Source organism: Dromiciops gliroides, chromosome 1, assembly GCF_019393635.1.
Source record: "Dromiciops gliroides isolate mDroGli1 chromosome 1, mDroGli1.pri, whole genome shotgun sequence".
Classification (NCBI taxonomy): Eukaryota; Metazoa; Chordata; class Mammalia; order Microbiotheria; family Microbiotheriidae; genus Dromiciops; species Dromiciops gliroides.
This window is the reverse complement of record NC_057861.1, coordinates 157,102,866-157,121,591: the sequence shown is the minus strand read 5'-3', so window position 1 is coordinate 157,121,591 and position 18,726 is coordinate 157,102,866. Positions and strand designations below refer to the sequence as shown.

Sequence of the window (18,726 nt, the reverse complement as noted above, 5' to 3'; positions counted from 1 at the left end):
ACAAATTAAACCTCTTCCCCAGAATGTGCTCCGCGCCTTCCTCCATCTATGCTTTTTCTCATATTTCCATCTATGTTTGGGTTCCCTACTTTCTTCCTCCCTGCTGTCTATTGAATTCCCCTTTGTTCTTTAAGGACTTACTCAAAGTCACCTCATTAGTGAAACCCTCCCCCATGACTAGGTTAGTAACAAACTTCTTCAGTCCTAACATAGCACTTTAAAAAAAAGACAGGCAGTTAGGTGGTGCAGTGGATAAAGCACTGGCCTTGGATTCAGGAAGACCTGAGTTCAAATCTAGCCTCAGACACTTGACACTTACTAGCTGTGTGACCTTGGGCAAGTCACTTAACTCTCACTGCCTCACACACAAAAAAGACTACTCTCAAATGAACTTATGTAATCTATATTATACATTACATTTGGTTTTATCATTCTAATATATGAAAAATTCCATTACAAGGACAATTTTTATCTAAACATTATATTCTCCTCAGTACCTAGAAGATTTCTTTGTACACAGTAGAAATTATGATAAAATAATGGAATTTGGCAGACACTCAGGGGCCCCACCTGATTGATTTAGTATTGTTTGAATTAGGTGAGAATGAGAAACTGACTAAGTACCTACTTAAGGATGATTGGATGGAGGCCACACCTGGTCGGCCCTGAGTGACATGTTGATGTACTACTGACATCAGCAAGAGACCACTTTCAACCAATCATCTTGAAGGACCTCCCCTTTGGGGGAGGGAGAGAGGGACTAGGAAGGGAAAAGACATTCATTTCATTCTAGCGTGAAGGAGAAGGAGAGATGGGACGTAGGTGTTTGCTCTGGAACTGCTGAGTCTGGGAGGTGGTATGATTGCAGATCTTATAATTTTCCTTCTCCTATTCCTTTTTTCTTGGTGCCTATTTTATTAACCTTACTTGTGTTTTTTGTTTTGTTTTGTTTTGTTTTTAGTGAGGCAGTTGGGGTTAAGTGACTTGCCCCGGGTCACACAGCTAGTAAGTGTTAAGTGTCTGAGGTCGGATTTGAACTCAGGTACTCCTGACTCCAGGGCTGGTGCTCTATCCACTGCGCCACCTAGCTGCCCCAACCTTACTTGTGTTTTAAATTTGTTCCTATCAATAAATCCTGTTTTGTTTTTTCTGAAAGAGGCTGTTAATCTCCTTCCTTACCCCAATATTACAACTAGCTGCTCAATTAGTTCCCCCATATTAAATTTGGCCCTTACAAAACTTATAAAATATTTGTTTAATGAATGAAAGTTTTGTAGTTGGTATGCTCTATGGCCCCCTCAGGCTTCCCACTTTGGCTGTTTTTTTTTTTCCTTACAGAAATGGAAAATGAATTAGGACCAGAGTCAAAAGATAGGAGCATTTGTTACATCACCTTCAGGAAATTATAGAACATTGTCAATAATCTCAAATTGTTTATTGATGCAAAACATATTTTCAAACCAATATTCTTTCAGTATAAAGATAACACGGCCAAGTGATGAGAGATCTGGTGTCTGAGCCAAGTAGACCTAAGTTTAAGCCCTTCCTCTAACGTGTAAACTCTGTGATATTGGGCAAAACACTTAATCTCTGGGTGATCTTTGCAATTTCTAGGAACACACATTCCAGAGAAGGTGCTTACCTGCATTGGTATAGGGAATATCCTCACCAGGGAGTTCAGTATAATAAAAATTTTAAAATCAAAGTTCTATATTTCCTTTCCTTATTTTTCCATTGATTTATGGATTATCAAAAAACACCAGGAAGTATATGACCAATGATAACTCAGATGTAAGGGAAAAGAATAAAAGACAGCAATAGCATGTGTGACTGTAGAGGTGGCATGGTTTAAGGGAAAGAAAAATGGATTTGGTGTCAGAGGTTTTGAATGAGTATTTTTTCTTACAACCTGAAATAAAATAATATATGGTAGTAATAGCTTACATTTATGTAGTATTTATAATGTGCCAGGCACTAGGCTGAACACTTTAGAATTATTGTCTCATTTGATCTTCACAACAACCTTAGGAGGTGGGTGCTGTTATCTCCATTTTAAAGATGAGGAAACTGAGGCAAACAGGTTAAATGACTTGTCCAGGGTTACACAGCTAGTAAGTAGCTGAAGCCAGACTTAAACTCAGTTCTTCCTGACTCCAGAACCAATACTCTACTCAGTGTACTTGGAAAACATTGAAGTGGTATTTAAATATCAGTTGTTTTTGATGTTGTAACCATCTGTGTCTTGGTTTCTTCATCTGTAAAAACAGAGAGTTGGTTTATTTGGGAGAGACAGAATGGCATACTGGATAAAAGAGATAGTCTTTGATATATAAAGATCTGAGTTCTGTCCTAACTGATACATATTGGCTATGTGATTGGGACCAAGTCATATAATTTCTTAGTACTCTGAGCAACATTAAAATTATGTTTCAGACAAGTGCTGATTTACATTGATAGAGTTTCCTTGCCTATGAGTTGTATATATCCATGCTATGTCAGTCCTATTCCATATCTTCTTTTTCATATTCTCTTTCCTCTAGGTTTTCATGACGCTGTTCTCTCCTGGTTCTCCTAACAATCTGACTTCCCCATCTCAGTCTCGGTTGCTAGATCTTCATTCAGGTTTCATGCATTTAACCTGTGTTTACTTCAAGGAGCTGCCTCTTCTTTCTTCTCTCCCTCTTCTCTTTCTACTCTATCTTATTTCTCATGGTGACCCCTTCAGATTATCATCTTTTTGAAGATGACTCTCAGACCTATTTGTCCATGCAGTGAGTGAAAAACCCTGAGAGACAGAGTTTTTCAGAGATTTTTCTCCCTGTCTCAAATCTCTCCCCATTCCAGGCCATTCTCCACTCAGCTGTCAAATCCATCTGCCTAAAGTGCATTTCTGATGATGTCCCACCTTTGCCCCATTCAATATACTTTAATGGCTTACTATTCCTTCTAAGATCAAACATAAAATCCTCTTTTGGGCTTTTAAAGCTCTTCATATCCTGGGACTTTACTACCTTTTCAGTCTTTTTATACCTTATTTCCCTCCATTTACTCTGAAATCCAGTGACACTGACCCTCTGCTGTTCATTGCACATGTCATTCCATCTCTTAAATTCATGCATTTTTATTTGTTCGGCTCCCACTCCTAAAACTATCCCTTTCCTCATCTCCATCTCCTGGGACTTTTAGTCACAGAGTCTTAACTTCTACAAGGAGCTTTCCTGCTCTTTTTTAACCTTAGCACCTTTCCTCTGAGATTACTTTCAATGTATACTTTATACATCTTGTTAGTACATAGTAGTTTCCACACTGACTTACCTATTATGCTGTGAGCTTGAAAGTAGGGACTTTTTCTTGTCTTTCTTTTTTATCTCCATTGCTTAGAACAATGGCACAGTGCTTGTCACAGAATAGGCACTTAATAAAAGTTTGTTGACTTCTTGACTCAGCTATTCCTGGCTTAGATTAAATGATTCATGAGGTTACTTCTAGCTCTACATTCAATGATCCCAAGCAAAATTCTCCTAGTAAAACCATATGTTTGCAAAACATGGATCACCAGGATGTCAAAATGATCAAATTGTATGTGATCCAAAGTACAAAAGAAAGGCTTATGGCAAGGGTAATTAATTAATAGGATTTAGGGGGAAAGATAATAAATTAAGTTTTGGACATGTTGATATAATACATAACAGGTGTAATTAGACTGAATCTTATTACCAGTGATGTTATATGTGAGAAGGCTCTATTGATGGAAAAAGTAGATGGGCTAAAGTGGTAGAAGCAATATCCAAATGCCTCCCTGCCCCATACAAGCAGGGTATTTTTTTTCTTAGAAGCTATTGGGAAATCCTCCATTCTTGATAGCTCAGGCAACTAAAAGTTCAGGTCTTTTATTTCCCTTTTTGGTCCCTGAACAAGCAAAGACTCTCAATATCTTTTAATGATAAATTAATCCCTTTAGAGGAAGAGGTTAGGATATTGCATAGCTATTCACTCAGTGAGAATGAGGGTAAACAAATTTGATAGGGCCAGTAGATGGAAGCACTATCATAATGAAATATTAAATGACACAGAGGAAGAAGCCTCTAGCACATTGGACAGGACTAAGTAGAAGACAGAAAGAAATAGACAAGAGTTATATAGGAGAATGATAATTGTGATAAGTCATTGGAGCTGCCCTTATTTTAACTCTTTAAGGTTTGTGAATCTCTTTATACACATTATCTCATTTGATCTTCATTGCTCTGTGAGGTAATTGATACAAGTATTATTGTCAGAGGATTATAGGTTTAGCTTGGAGATCATCTAGCCAAATCCCCTCATTTTATAGTTGAGAAACTGAAAGTTATTTGCCTATGGTCATGCTGCCAGTGTCTGAGGCAGAACTGTAACTGGCTGGCAGAACTTCCTCGTTTCAAGTGTATTTACAATCTTTCCTGGTGGCATGAGGACCTATGCTGATGAGATCATAGAGATACTGAAGTTTTCAAATATTATTTTTTACTTTGGATCAAAAGACAAAACTTTGATACCTCTATTGTATTCTTTTCTGAATAACTTTGTCAAGGTGATTGAAAGCTAGATAATTGGTAGGGTGATAGGTGATAGTGTCTAATGCTTATCTCTTTGTTTCTTCTCCATATAATTATGTGGAATCTTGAAAGAGTTGTCCTAGTTTGTGCACCATTCTCACAATCTAGGTCTTGGTAATCTTAGTGATCTTCATGACATGAAGCCACTATGGCTTAGGTGGTCTTCTACCTTGGAGAATTCTACATGTCTTTGAAACTTTACTACTGCTAAAATCATTATCACTCAAAGGGGAAGAAGAGGATATGATAAAGGAATAGAGGTTTGACATCTACAAATACATGAAGATAGGAGGGACAAAAAGTAGAACAGCCTGGCTGAAGTGGAAGGGTAAAATTCATTCTTATGGTGGCCTTTCTTATAGTCCTAGGAATGTATCTAGGAAAACCTGAAGGTGAAAATGTTTGAAGAAGTAGAAATTCTCCTGAGACTCCTATGGGCAGCTGAGACATTGTTAGGGGAATTTGGTGCAGCCTTCCTTGTATAAGCCAAGGATCTTCACTGGAGTTAATCTCTAACAGTGCCCAGATCCCTGGTGAACAGGCTGTATTTATGGGTTGTGATCAAGTCTATATCTATTTTCTTGGTGTGCTCCCCTCTGAAAGTTATCAGATGTTATATCTACAAATGCCACTAAGATGGAAATCCTGGGGGATATTAAATGAAACCTCTCTGGAAAAGAGACTTTGTGTAGCTGAATGTGAATAATGTTATCTCCAAAAAACATGTCCTTCATTATGGAGAACAAGGCCTTTTCTTGGTTTAAAAACAGCAGCTCTAATCTTAGCTACTGAATTTGCTTCGAGCACAGAAGCCTGGAAGCCAAAGGCAGTGAGAAGAATGAAAACAGAATAATCAGAAGAACTGTTTAAAGTGCCTTCCTTTTTTTAGAATTTCTTTTAACATGATGGTTTGCACAATGTCATTGTCTCTCTGTTGCTCTCTTCATCTACCCCCTTCCTTTCACATACATACATATCTGCTAATTTGTAATGAGGACATTAAAATTTATGGACAAACAGAATTTCAGAAGTTTAAAGCACCTAAAAGCCATCTAATCCAACTGATTTTCCTTATGACAGCCTTAGCAAAAAATGTTCATTTTTCTACTTGAATATCTCTACTGATGAAAAATTTACTACCTACCATGGCAGACCATTCAAATTTTGTGTTGCTCTAATTTTTTTTCAAGATTGAACAAAGAATGAAATTGCTTTATTAGTGATGTTTATGATGTTTCCATAACACCCTCCTCAAAACCCTTCGTTATGGTAATTATTTTAAAAATTATTTTTATTTATTTCCTTAAATACACATTAATAACATGTAAGTAGTTTTTAAAAAAATCATTTTTTAGAAATTTTGAGTTTCAGATTCTTTTCCTCCCTCCATTCCTCTCACCCCTCCTTGAGAAGGCAAGCACTTTGATTTCAATTATACATGTAAAGTCATGAAAAACATATTTCCATATTGTTGCTCTAATTTTTTTAAGGAAAAATGTCCTTATATTAATCCAAACATGTTGTTTTGTAATTTCATAGGATGCAGAGACTTAGAGAGTAACCATTTTAGAGTGGAAAGAACTTTTAAGATCACCTATTTTAACTCTGACTCCAAATCCGGTGGCCTTTGCATTATTCCACTAATATAACATTAGTCTTTAAAAAATCATAAACTTTATAATTATGTTTTTTCCATAAAAATATTTTATTATTTTCCAGTTACATGTAGAGAAAGTTTTCAACATTTGTTTTTATAAGATTTCTAGTTTCAAATTTTTCTCCCTCCCTCCCCTCCTTCCCCCCTCCCCAAGACAGCAAGTAATATGATATAGCTTATATTTGTATAAAATTATGTCTCCCTCCCACTGTTCAAAATTAAACAATGAAAAGAAGGGCTTGTTGAGGCCTTTTCAGGGCTGCTCAACCAACTATGGTGTCCAGCTATCACCCAACTCTTCTTTGTGACTCCAAGAAGCCATATCCTGATAAAATTGTCTTAGCAGATGGGCTAAACTAGATTGATGATAATCAACAAGTCTCAAACACATCCATCAGTTAGGGGGATATTTGCTTCAAGCCTGTGAAGTCTTCCCCTGGCAAAGTGGGCAGATGAGAACAATTTATTCCAATGGCCATGAAGCTGAAGGATACATAGAGCTTGGTCAGTCATCAAAGATGCTAAGATCATTCCATGCATCCTGGTCTATCACCAGCTGTCTTCACTTTTGTCTTGCCTTTGAACTTTGATGCCTCTAGAAGAGTGAGAAGGGCTGATGACTTTGGGCAATTCTGCTTCACAAATCCAATTCACCTGCAAGTCAAGACATCACCCCATGATGTCACTGGTCCTCTTTGAAAAGAAGATGAACAACAACAAATTGTACTGCAAGGAATTGTCCTAAACTCTAGCATGGGTCTCTTTTTGAAAGGAGCTACTATTAACAACAAAATAATTTGAGGAGGAAAAATAGTATTAATGACTAGGGGATTCAAGAAAGGGGTTCTAAAGAGATAAGGAGGGAGAACATTTTAGCCAGTGTGCATGCAAGGATTGGTAAAAGATGCAATTCTGAGGCTGAAGAACAAGAATGTAAATTGTTTTGGCTACAATATTGGGTGTATGAATTCGAATAATATGAAAGGCAAGGGAAGGAAGATGGAGATAGACTGAATTTCTTTTAATGCATACTTTGGAATTTCTCTTTCATATTCGAGACAATTGGGAGCTACCAAAGATTTTTGAGGGAAAGGATGATGCTTTTTATCTTGTCAATGTCCTACCTAAACTATGGTTCCCAGCAATTAGCACAGACTCCTTAATATGGTCAATCCCTGCCAGAATATATAGCAGGACTATCATCTCCATTTTTGAACACTAACCTGATTTTAAAGAAGCCTATAATTATGTAAGTTTTGTTGTGTTTTACATGATAATTTTGCGTCATCTTGAGCTTGCAACTCAACAGAAGCCTGTAGGGTTTTTTTTCCACACAGAGAATGCCTAGAAATGAGACTTCATCACACCTAACATAGCAAATCTTACTCTATGATGTTTGACATGCAACATCTATTTCCCAACTCTATTCCGTGAAATGTCTTCCTTACCTCCACCTCTTAGAAACCATGATCAACCTCTACCTTCTGGTACCTTGCAACTCATTCATCTCAATTTACCATCTATTTATTTTGTATTTATGCACATTTTTTATTCCTTGATAGTAAGTCCTTTTGGGGCAGGAACTATTTCATTTTTATCTTTTACATCCTTGATGTTTAGCACAATGCCTAGAATATATTAGGTGCTTAATAAATTCTTACTGTTTGATAGCTTCTCTATCTTGTACTTGTCATGTTATATATTTAATCCATTGTTCCTGACTGATAAGAAAATTTTAATGACAATTTCACTATCCAGTTTCTATAACTATCTTGATTTTAATATAATTAAAAAATATGGTAAACATATTTTCAATGACATCATACAAACCAATAATAAAACTGTCAGAGCCAGGGCCAATAAGGGAACCTCAGGATACTCATTAAGAACCTCCTTTAGCATCATTTCATTCATTCATCACTGAAACTTGGGTATAATAATTAAATTTACTATGAGAGTGCTAGACTCAGAGTCTGGAAAACCTGAGTTCAAATCCAGCCACAGCCCAAACCCCCCCCCCCCCAAAACCAAATCCAGCCAGAGACCCTCTCTAGCTATACAATCCTGGGCAAGTTACTTAACATCAATCAGCCACAATTTCCTTATCTAATAAACGGGTATAATAATAATTTCTACCTCCCATGGTTGTTGTAAGGATAGAGTACCATAATATTTGTGAAAGCATTTTGCAAACAATAAATCATTATATAAATGTTAGCAATTAATGTGATATTATTAATATGCTAATATGGATATCTATTAACAATCATCTAAATTTTATCTCCTTTGTCCACAATAATATCATGTGAAACTTGATCAGTTATATTAGTGAAATCTAGATATGCTACATCTACAGCATTCCTTTTATCAAATAGTTCAACAACCTTATTTTTTAAAAAAGAAATTAGGTTACTCTGCTATGCATTTAAAAAAAATTAACCTAAGTTGCCTTTTAGCACTTGTTACTTCCTTTCCAGGTGCTTCTCAAAACATATAACTGAAAACCTTATTTTAAAGGACCTAGGAAAACTAAAAACTTTTCATAAGAATAATATAAAATGTCAAATAAGATTATCTTTAATAAGAACTTAAGGTATTTGGAATATTAATATAATAGATAAGTTAATTTATCACCATATTTGCATTTAAGGAAGTTGCTAATGTATTATATGTTATCAGAAGGTGTAGAATTAGAAATTACACACTTATAGCTAGAATGGACCCCAAAGGCAATCTAGTCCAATCTCATTTTAAAGATTAAGATATGGAGACCCAGAAAAGGATGGGAGGGAACTTATAGGGCTTTTACTCCAACTCTTCTTGACCATCTCTGCTGGCTACAAATATGCTCAGGTATTCCTAGTCATTCGATACAACCACAGAACAATGACAAAAACCTTGCTTTTAACATTCCCATCCACCTATATATCTTTCTTCTTTCTTTCTTTCATTTCACTGTTAAACTTGAAGAAAAGGTAATTTATACCAGCTTCCTCCAGTTACTGAAATTTGAATTCCATGTTTAATGATCTGTTGAAACTACTTTTGCCAAAGTCACATGTGAGAAAATAATTATCAATAATGGAATTCTTGGGGGATGCAGAGGTCAGTTTCTCAGTGCTTTCACCCTCCAACCCTCAGAAAGTCCTATCTTCCTTGATCTTGGACAAACCCAAGGGAATAAAAGAAATGGAGATAGACTCTTTTGTCTAGCTCAATGAAGGATCAATGGGATCAAACCACACTTAGGTAATGGACTCATTCTCCTCCTTGATGTCATCTGTAAAGTTCATTTTAATGTATATCACCCTCAAGTCATGTTGCCCAGTGGAATTAAATGATGCTGACCCATTAACTTTGATCAATGTATAATGACCTGCCTCTATCAAAATAGGATTAAAAAAATTCTCAGAAAAGGCCATGAGCTCTCTCTGGATATGGTCAAGGTTTTGCTCTCTTAGGATAGAGTAGGTTTTGTAGGTCTTCTGAACTCTCCTTGAGACCACATGCTGTCTCTCTGGGAGACAATGCGTGTTTTGGGGGGCTTTTCTCAGAGATAACAGCCATGCTGAAGCTCTTTCCCTGCTTTCTCTACCATGTAGCCTGAGACCATGGTTAAGGAGACTCATGGTCAATTCTTTACTTCTATATAATATTAATAAATAAAAATTTGCTTAACCAAAACTAATATCTGTAGTAATAGCAATTAATTTATAAAACACAGTTTTAGCTTTTTTTGGTGGGGCAATGGAGGGTTAAGTGACTTGCCCAAGGTCACACAGCTTGTAAGTGTCAAGTGTCTGAGGACAGGTTTGAACTCAGGTCCTCCTGAATCCAGGGCTGGTACTTTATCCATTGTTGTGCCACCTAGCTGTCCCCGTTAGCTTATTTTTAAAAACACACACAACTACCTTTTCAGCCTAGTGAACCTAAAAAAAAAAATCAAGAATCCTTCCTCTTACCTGTTTTGTGTTATCTGACTTTAGTGACTAGCCCCAGTTTAATATATTTTCCCACCTTGGACTCTGTGTTTCTTCTTTTACTTGGATCTCTTCCTATCTAAATGATTGGTGCTTCTTGATTCATCACCATCCTAACAACTCCTGAGTATATGTTTCTCCCAAGGCTCTTTCCTCAGCCTGCTTCTTCTCTATATAGTTTCTTCTTTGGCAAACTTTTCCAATGACTTCATTATCCCCTCTATGAAAATGACTGCTAAGTCTATCTATCTGTGAGGAAATGGGTAATGGTCTCCTCTCAATAAGGATATAACCATCACCATTCAAATTACACTGCTCCAGACCTGTTTGAGGACAAAGGTCTCAGTCCCCCTTCTCTCCCCTCCAGCAAACAGATCACATGGTTAAAGTAGCCCTGAGCTGGTCTCCATGAGGTCTCCTTCTGGACTGTCCATATAAGGGAAGATTGAAGAAATGTCCCTGCATCACCTCCCCCATTGGCTGAGAACCCAAAGAATAATTATGGAAATTAGGGTTAAGGATACTGCATTTGGTTAGCTAGCTAGGTAGATTGTAACCCTTGAGTAATCCTGCCAGTGATGAAAAAGGGGAAGGTCAATTTTGCATTAGGGACTAGGGATTAAAAAGGGGTCTGTGAGCCCTCACTTCCTGGCAAGTGCAAGTGCCATTCTCGTGAGAATGAGAATAAATGAGCATTTGACATATCATCACCTCTGAGTTCCCAAGAATTATTGAGCAGGAGTCATTTTCCTCTCACTATCCATGATCTTACCTTCAGTCCATCAGTAAGAAAACTTTTAAGTACTTACTATGTATTATACATGCTTATGTGGGCCCCAGGAGCACAAAGACATAGGAAAATAGTTCCTGCCTCCAGGGAGCTTATAACGCTAGGTAGAATATATAACAATATATAATCATTAATAATAATAATAATAATAACAATAATAAACAACCAGCCTTTATATAGAGTTTTAAGATTTTATAGAGCTTTGAACATGCCATCTAATTTTATGTCCACCACAACCCTGGGAGAAAGGCATTATTATTTTCCCCATTTTACAGTTGAAAAATCTGAGGTACAGTCATTCAGTTAGTGATTATCTGAGAACAGAATTGAAGTAATCTTCTTGATTTCATGTCCAGAGTTCTGTTTACTCCATTGCTTTTCCACCTAAATAATCTACAAAATCTCCTGGATCTGTTACTACCTATATGAAGTTAGATAAATAATTTCATGTCTTTGGACCTCAGTTCATTCATTTACAAAATAAAGGAGTTGGACTTAGATGATTTTCAGGATCATTTCTTGCCCCAAAACTTATGGTCTTCTGTGATACAATGTGGAATATTGAATCAACCATCTTCCCTCTAAACCTCTCCCTCTTCCTAATTTCCCTATTTGTGTTCCTGGCATTTCCATTGGACTCCTCAATGAGTCCTGTAATCATCATTTTTTTAAAACACATTTTTATTTCTAGGTATTTATTTAGCTTTCACATCGCCTAAATTCCATCCTATATCATCTCTTCCAGAGAGCCATCCTACATGACAAATCTCATATTTCTTTTTTGGAACCATGTTTGTTCTTTGTAATTCTGAAACATTCATTTTCTATTGTTCTGTCATTCTTCTTTTCATTTGCTACATTGTGATCATTATGTATATTATTTCTTGGCTTTGCTTACTTTATTTTGCATCAGTACATGTAATTTTTTTGATTATTTTCTGTATTCTTCATATTTATAATTTTTTAACCACAGTATATTCCATTAAATTCATGTACCACACTTTGCCTACTTGCTAATCAATAGGCATCTACTATGTTTTTACTTCTTTGCTATCACCAAATTGCTGCTATAAATATTTAGTTGTATTTGGAAACCTCTATTTTGATTAATGACATCCTTGATGTATATGTCTAATAGTAGAATCTCTGGATAAAAGGTTGTGGACATTTTAGTCACTTTATTTGCATAATTGAAATTGCTCTCCAGAATGGTTGTAGTAATTTATAGCTCTACTAACAATGCATTAGTGTACATGGATTCATTTTAAAGTCCTCTCACCTCTTCCCTGAATCATTTTAATGTCTAATAAGTCCTACCTTAATGTTACCTCACATATCCATTTCCTTTTCCCCATACACATGATCACTTGGTCTGACCATGTCACTCTTTGCTCAACAGCCTTCAGAGGTTTGCTATTGTTTCAAAGATTTAAAAAAAAAAGGAAAAAAACCCACCCACTTTCTGACTATATTTAAGACCCTCCATAATATAGGTGTAGCCTAACTTTCCTACCTTTTGTTTCTCCCCTTCATGCAAGGTTTTTCCAAATAAGTTGAATCACTAACTTTTGTTTTTTTCTCCTGATTTCATCCTGTATTTTCTCACCTAAAGTAAATTGTCCCCCCATGCCTGAAATGTACTTTCTACTAATTTCTGTCTTTTGAAATCCCCTTCAGATTTTTTTTTGAGGGGCAATGAGGGTTAAGTGACTTGCCCAAGGTCACACAGCTAGTAAGTGTCAAGTGTCTGAGGCCGGATTTGAACTCAGATCCTCCTGACTCCAGCGCCCTTGCTCTATCCACTGTGCCACCTAGCTGCACCCAGATTGTTTTTTAATCTCCTTCTTTCAGCCTTCTCTGATCTCCCAACAGATGGAAGAGATCTTTTTCTTTTTAAATTTTCTTAGCTTGTTCTAATCTTCCATTTATACCATCACATTTTACCTTGTATCATGCTTATTTTGTATGTGTGCATGTCTGTGTGTATATGTGTATAGACACATACATATACATACATCGCTATATGTAAATATAGACATATATACATACACACATACATGTCTGCCCATATGTATATGTTGTTATTCAGTCATTTGAGTTGTGCCTGATTTTCCATGACCCCCATTTGGAATTTTCTTGGAAAAGATATTGGAATGGGTTACCATTTTCTTCTCCAGCCCAGGGTCACTTAGCAAGTAAGGGTCTGAGTTTGGATTTGAACTGAGGTCTTCCTAATTCCAGGCCCAGTGCTGCACTATCTAGCTACCTTTCTGTCTATCTCTGTCTTTCTCTCCATCTCTGTCTCTATCTTTGTCTCTCTCTCCTTATGTATATGCACATACATTTTAACAAGAAATCATGTATGAATGTATGTTTGTATGTATGCATGTACTGTGTGTATATGTGTGTAAGATAGATAGATAGATAGATAGCTCTATCTTGTCCATCTACCCTACTATGAGATTGTAAATTTATTGAGGGAAAGGATCATATAACTTAAAACCTTCATATTCTCAGTGACTAACACAGATTGTCCATAATTGTAATTAACATGTTTCAGAAACTAAGTTGAATTTAAGTAGTATAAAACAGTCTATTTCGGTACAATGTGGAGTCTGACCCTTCAGTTAGTAGCATTGCAGTTAAGATACAGGTTGCTTTGTCTTATCTCCCCCTCTCCAGTCCCACCGCTACCTCTTCTAAGTATTATTATCATGTAAATTCTATAATAAATTAATTTTGCTTTTGTTTTCTTTACAGCTTGGTCCCTGGAATGGGTTTGGCACACTTATAGAGTTGCCTGAACCTAAGCTGGGTTCAAACTTGTACTCTCTTATCATGGAAGATGATTGTGAACTTCTTAAAATCAATGCAAAGGAGTATGCCAAGGTTAAAGAGGTATGGTGAACATATTACCTGGCATAATAATATAGAAAATATAATAGCATTACAAATCACATAATTATATTACGTATAATATTATATAAGATAATGTAATACATCATATATTAGCTTATATGTCTATATCTGCACATATAGACATATATATTTTAAGGACTTAAAATTCTAGCTATGATGTCTAAAATTTAATGAGTAGTTGCATTAAATTAGAAGCTTTAGTAAGAGTTAAGACTTTTAAGTATTAAAGTGCATCAGAAGTTGGTGAGGGGAGAGAGAGAGAGAGAGAGAGAGAGAGAGAGAGAGAGAGAGAGAGAGAGAGAGAGAGAGAGGTAAAAGTAAAACTTCATCTAACTATCTCTAAGAGAGCCCAGCATCTGACTCCACCAAGCTGAGGTCAGGAACTGAAAAGACTGCTCCTATGAGGCTTCTCCCAGATCCTCCTGTCAAACAGGAACCTGGGCCGTCCTTGCACACAGCTCCAAGTTAATTGGCTTCTTAACTTCACTTGATAGGATCCATGGGGCAGCAAATATCACTTCCTGATGCCAAGAAACCCCAAAAAAGGTCAATTCCTGATGCTAAAGTCACATGCTTTCTTTTCATAGCCAGAACTCACAATGTCCCTCCTAGCAGGGGGTGTCATTTTATTTCTCACAATAGTTATATACATATTTTATAGTCATGTATACTTGTATATAATATATAATATAGCCTTCAATTGAATTAATTGTATAATATAATATAATATATAACATATTGCATGTATCTCATATCACATTATTAAAGTATAATATTGTTTATTATCTTATGTATAGACATATAAACACATATACTAATATATAACTTTTCTATTTATACATGCTTATCATATAATATATTATACTATATTATATCTCATAAAATATTTTATTGTATTATATCTTATTTTATATGATGTAAAATGATATATAAAATGCAACATAATATATGAAAATATGTAAGTAAATATAAATATATAAGTAAATACATATATACACACATAGGTGTATGTGCATAAATACTGTGTATAGATATATACTTATACACATGCATACATCTCTGTCTCTGTCTCTGTCTCTATCTCTCTCTCTCTTATGACATGGCTGTGTTTAGTGTGATAGGGAGTCCTGTACTGTATCTGTCATAGTACACTCAGATCCAATGGGACTCAGTTTTATTTTTGTCCAATTCAAATTCAATGAGAATTTACTAAATGTCTCTGTGCTAAAAGCAGCAGGATACAGTGAGAAGAATCATTACTGTCAATAGTGTAGGGTTGTTAGCAGTTCCTTCTTTCGAGACCTCAAGTCTCCTCAGATTTCTTATTGTCAGCATTAGAGTTCAGTGAAGTTTTACAATTCTTTTCTGCAGAGAGAGTTGGTAGTAGTAATATCCTCCAAAGTACAGAAAGTCCTGAGGCTTGTGTCATTGCATAAGCAATTAAAAACAAACAAATATAGGTTCCCCTCTGATTCATATAAAGGAGTCTAAATGCTTGCAGGGGCTCAGGTGTATTTCTGGACTTGATCATCAAAGGATGCAGTCTCATCAGAGAAAAAGCAGAGGATTAGTGGAAATATGCTTTTCAACAGTTATGACTCTCAATACCCTCTTATGACATTTATTTTCCTGCTACACCAAAGACTTTGCAGTAGTTTTAAAATAATGACACCTGTGATTTGTTAAACAGGGGTTTGATCACACAGATGGTAAAATATTATGATCCTGTTTCCTCTACCCCATGAACTTCCTGGAGTACACATAGTCCATACAGGGTATAGCCCAATTCATCTGCTAATATTGCCTTGCAGAGTGTAGAAAGTGAACTTTGGATAAGGAAGAAGTTGCTTCTGGGGTATATTGTTGTACCCTGCTGTGAATTTTAAGTGGACTCCTAGAAGGTAAAATGCCCTGGAAACCACCTCCCCCACTCCCATAATGACCTTACCAGATATTGTTTCCATTGTTTTGATATTTTCTGTTACTTTATATAAGTTTTCTTTTGTTGTGGGACAATTATAATAATAATCTAAGTTTATATATATAGGGCCTTCTTCACATTGATCCAAGGGAGTTGGGAGTACAAATGTTTGCCTCCACTTTACAGAAGAGAAAGCAGGCTCAATGACAGTGAGTGAGTTAAATAAAGATGGCTTCATAGCTATTGAAGACATAACTTGAAACCATATCTCCTGAGCATAAATTCATTGCTCTTTCTATTTCAACAAATGTTTTCTCCATTACAAGGTTTAAAAAGGAAGGAAAGAAACAAGCATTTATTAAGAACCTACTTTGTGCCAAGAATTGTGCTAAGTCCTTTAAAATAAATACAGAAGATGCTATTATTAGCCTCATTTTTCAGTTAAAGAAAATAAGGCAGATAGAGATGTAGTGACCTATATAGGGTCTCACAGCTAGTAAATGTTTGAAGCTGGATTTCAACCCAGGTCTTCCTGACTCTAGGCCCAATACAATATCCGATGAGATATTGTAAAGCCCTTGGTAGTGCATATCATGTAATGAGTGCTATATAAATCCTTATTCCTACTCCTTCCCTCTATCCATTGTGCCATATAGTGGCTATTCACAAAGCAACAATCCCATTTTTTATGAACCCTGGAGACTCATGCTGCCTTTGATTACTTCTGCCTCCCTCTCTTTACTTCTATTAGTATATCTTGGCATAACAGAATCCTTCCTCCATGGAACAGATACTTTTGACTTATTAAGTGGTTATATCCTGTCGCTATGATGTAACCTGAATTGGTTACTCACCTCACTGCCACAAGTCTCTCCTCACTTCACTCCATCCACCACTCAATTCTCAAACTGATTTTCAAAAACACAAATCTGATCATGTTACCCTCTGCTTCTCCTCTGCTATTCAATCAAATTCAGTTCCTCCTTATTGCCCCAGTAACTATATGTATAAAATGTATGTATATGTATATGTGTGTGTTTTTACACATACACACACACACACACACACACACACTTATTTTTTAAATCCTTAGACCCTTCAGAATCTGGCCTCTTCCTACCTTTCTTGTTCACTTATACTTTACGTTCCCCATGCACTTTGTGGTCCAGAGATGCTGGATTCCTCACTATTCCTTGTACACAACACTCCTTTTACTGGCTGCTAACATTTTCATTGGCTGTCTCTCATTCTTAAAGGACATGTCCCTCCTCATATACAACACTCTATCTCTACTCCCTCATCTCTGTCTCTTGGCTTTCTTGGCTTCTTTCAAGTTTCAGCTAAGAAGACTTTCCTTATCCTCTTTAATCTTCATGCCTCAGGGGCAGAGCCAAGATGGAGGAAGAAAGCTGTGATTCCCCCAAGTTCCTGAAAACCCCATTCACACACTCCAAAAATAATGCCATAAGTCCACTCCTGCAGCAGCCTAACCCACATAAGAACAGAGTGAGACTATTTTCTAGCCAAAGATGGCAACTGGGATCACCTGCTGCTTGGACTGATAGAGGAGCTCAGAATGTGGTGTGGACCCAGCCTGGGACAGATAGCACCTCTAGGGACTCAGAGTCTTTGGCACCAGTGGCTTCTTCTAAAGCTTGGCCCGCAGACCAGTGAGGGGGTTTGGCAGTTGGCCAGGGTAAAGTGACTATGGTCTCTGCTGGAGTTGAGGCAAAGCGCCCTTGTTCTGAACCAGTGGGCTGACTTGAATGGTGGGGGCCCAGTGGAGGAGGGGAACAGGCATGCCAATCTTCCAATCACAGATAATCAGATTTCAATCAGACATCTGTTTTCTGGTTGAGATGAGTAGGCAAAGAAAACAGCGGACCATAGAGAGCTTCTTTAGGGGAAAGTTAGACCAGAATACACCCTGAAAAGAAGATAATGACAAAGTCAAAACTCCAAAATCCAAAGCTTCCAAGAAAAATATGATTTTGTCTCAAGCCATGGAAGTGCTCAAAAGGGACTTTGAAGAGAAAGTAGGAGAGATAGAAGGAAGATTTAGAGAGGTGGAGGAAAGAATGGAAAGAGAAATGAGAGTGATGCAGGAGAGTCATGAGAAAAAAGTCAACAACTTGAAAAGCCAAATGGGAAAGGAAATACAAAAGATCTCTGAAGAAAATAATTGCCTAAGAACTAGGATTGAACAAATGGTAGCTGGTCACTTTATGAGAAAGCAAGACATGGTAAAGCAAATCTAAATGAATAAAAAAAAATAGAGGGCAATATGAAATATCTCCTTGGAAAAATAGCTGACCTGGAAAATAGATCCAGGAGAGATAATTTGAAAATCATTGGACTAACTGAAAACCACGATCAAAATAAGAGTTTAGACGGAATCTTCCAAGAAATTGTCAGGGAAAATTGCCCTGATATTCTAGAAGCAGAAGGTAAAATAGAAATTGAAAGAGTCCACTGATCACCAACTGAAAGAAATCACAAAAGGAAAACTTCCGTATTATTATTGCCAAATTCCAAAGATCCCAGGTTAAGGAGCAAATATTGCAAGCAGCTATAAAGAAGATTTTAAATACTGTGGAGTTATAGTCAGGATAACACAAGATCTAGCAGCACCTGCATTAAAGGATCGTAGGGCATGGAATATGATATTCTGGAGGGCAAAGGAACTGGGACTTCAGTCAAATCTTATTGCCTCTCCTCTAAGATCATCTCCAATTTACCGTGCATATATTCTATTTGCACATCACTGTTTATGTTTTGTCTCCCTAATTCAACTATGAGCACCTTGAGAGTAGTATGTGTCTTTTGATTTTCTTTGTATTTCCAACACATTGTCTGACACAGTATAT

General features: G+C 36.6%; 1 protein-coding gene across 1 annotated transcript in view; it reads left to right on the top strand.

The window, feature by feature from the left end:
* The window catches only part of CNBD1 (cyclic nucleotide binding domain containing 1), a 597,705-nt gene that overhangs the window by 403,758 nt on the left and 175,221 nt on the right, over positions 1–18,726 (top strand). Inside the window, 1 exon segment of the mRNA XM_043992600.1 lies at positions 13,780–13,917. Within this exon segment, the coding sequence (XP_043848535.1) occupies positions 13,780–13,917 (138 nt within the window).